This window comes from Pecten maximus, chromosome 8 (assembly GCF_902652985.1).
Source record: "Pecten maximus chromosome 8, xPecMax1.1, whole genome shotgun sequence".
NCBI lineage: Eukaryota > Metazoa > Mollusca > Bivalvia > Pectinida > Pectinidae > Pecten > Pecten maximus.
This window is the reverse complement of record NC_047022.1, coordinates 4,007,571-4,009,295: the sequence shown is the minus strand read 5'-3', so window position 1 is coordinate 4,009,295 and position 1,725 is coordinate 4,007,571. Positions and strand designations below refer to the sequence as shown.

At 41.8% G+C, this 1,725-nt stretch overlaps 1 protein-coding gene across 1 annotated transcript; it reads right to left on the bottom strand.

The window, feature by feature from the left end:
* Nucleotides 1-430: 430 nt before the first annotated feature.
* Nucleotides 431-988, bottom strand: LOC117332896. Its single transcript, XM_033891960.1, has one exon. The coding sequence runs from the start codon at nucleotides 986-988 to the stop codon at nucleotides 431-433; it is 558 nt and encodes a 185-aa protein (XP_033747851.1).
* Between the last annotated feature and the right edge of the window lie 737 nt (nucleotides 989-1,725).

The window sequence follows — 1,725 nt, the reverse complement described above, 5'->3', positions numbered from 1 at the left end:
AACGTTAGCCGTAAATGGATGCATGAATACGAAATCCCTCGGCACTTGCGGCACTTTATGCGGCACCTGCGGCACTTTTTGCGGCACTTGCGGCACTTTTTGTGGCACCTGCGGCACTTTATGCGGCACCTGCGGCACTTTTTGCGGCACTTGCGGCACCTCTTGCGGCACTTTTTGCGGCACCTGCGGCACTTTTTGCGACACCTGCGGCACCTCTTGCGGCACTTTATGCGGCACCTGCGGCACTTTTTGTGGCACCTCTTGCGGCACTTCTATCAACGTCTCTGGAGAGTGTTTATCTCGCTTATGTCTTTGTAAATCTTGAGCTCTGGAATATCCTTTTGGACAGAGATTGCACTGATGTCTCATTTTGATGTTAATCCTCGGATGGCAAAATCACAAATGACGATGATTTAGCTGTTGACCGTATTTATATGTCTTCTAAATCACTTTCTTTGATCCAGCTGTTAAATTTCTTAGGATAGCCAAGCCATTTCACATCAACTTCTTTTACTCCGCTTCTCTTTCGTCTTTTTAGTACTTTCTCTACCTTGAATAAGCCATCTCTTCCTTTGTTGACCTTTTGGAGTTCACTGTTGTAAAAAGTTCCTTTTATTGAGTCTCCGTCATAGTCTACGATTTTGTAAACAGGAATACTCTTGCGTAAGTATCGTGCTTTAATGGTGAACACTTCTTCCGTCCATTTTTTTTCATAATCGCGTTGAAACATGTGTCTTGTACTTGATATTCGTACCGCATCTCCTATCTTGAATTTAACTGGTTTTGGAGGATGTTTTCTTCTCGTTGCCTTAGGCTTCTTTGTGTCTACGTACAAATGCTTCCACACAATTGCTTGGTTTGATTTCTTAATAGCATCCGGAGATTTTCCATCTAAAGCGCTGTGAGATCTTGCGTTGTAGTTTCTGACGATGTCTTGTAAAACGTCCAGGTAGTGATAGGTTGTGTTGTAAGTAAAATATCTATGCATCAACGCTTTCAGTGTTCTTATCACCCTTTCAGCATAATTTGCATGAGTGACGTTATGAGTGACATAGTGACCTACTCCCTCTCTTTCTAGGTATTGTTTTACCCATCTATTTTCCCATTCGCTGCCGGGATCCGATCTCACCTCTCTAGGTATTCTACCCTGACCAAAGATACGTTTGAATCCGTCTATGATAGACTGGTGTTGTTTGTTCTTCAGGGGGAACTACCCATAAATGGCGTGAAAACACGTCAATGGCGATGAACAAGTACCGCGTTCCGTCGTTTTCTTTCGCAATGTTGGAGACATCTGCCAAGTCAACGTCCCATAAAGCATCGATGCCCTGAGATATAACTTTTCTAGTCTTAAACTTGTAACGTAGCGGGCGTTGTAGACTGTAAGCATCGGTATCCTGAAGGAAACGTCGAATGGCATGAATTCCGACCTTGTACTTTCCTTCCTTTCTCAAGAATTTGTAGATCTTTTCTGGTCCTGCATAACTAATAGGGTTGTTCAGATCAAAGTAGATATTTTCCAAGTGTTCCTTCCAACCCATAATTGAAGAATGAATCAATAATATAGTGTTTGTAAGTTTTATATGCTAATCTGAGGTTACACACATCATGTTTGTACTTGTCGGGCTATAAATAAACCTGAAGTAAAGTATATCACTCACTACAGTTATACCTTCTCATTAATATAATAAATTGAACTAGTTAAAGGTCACGGGGTCAATTCCT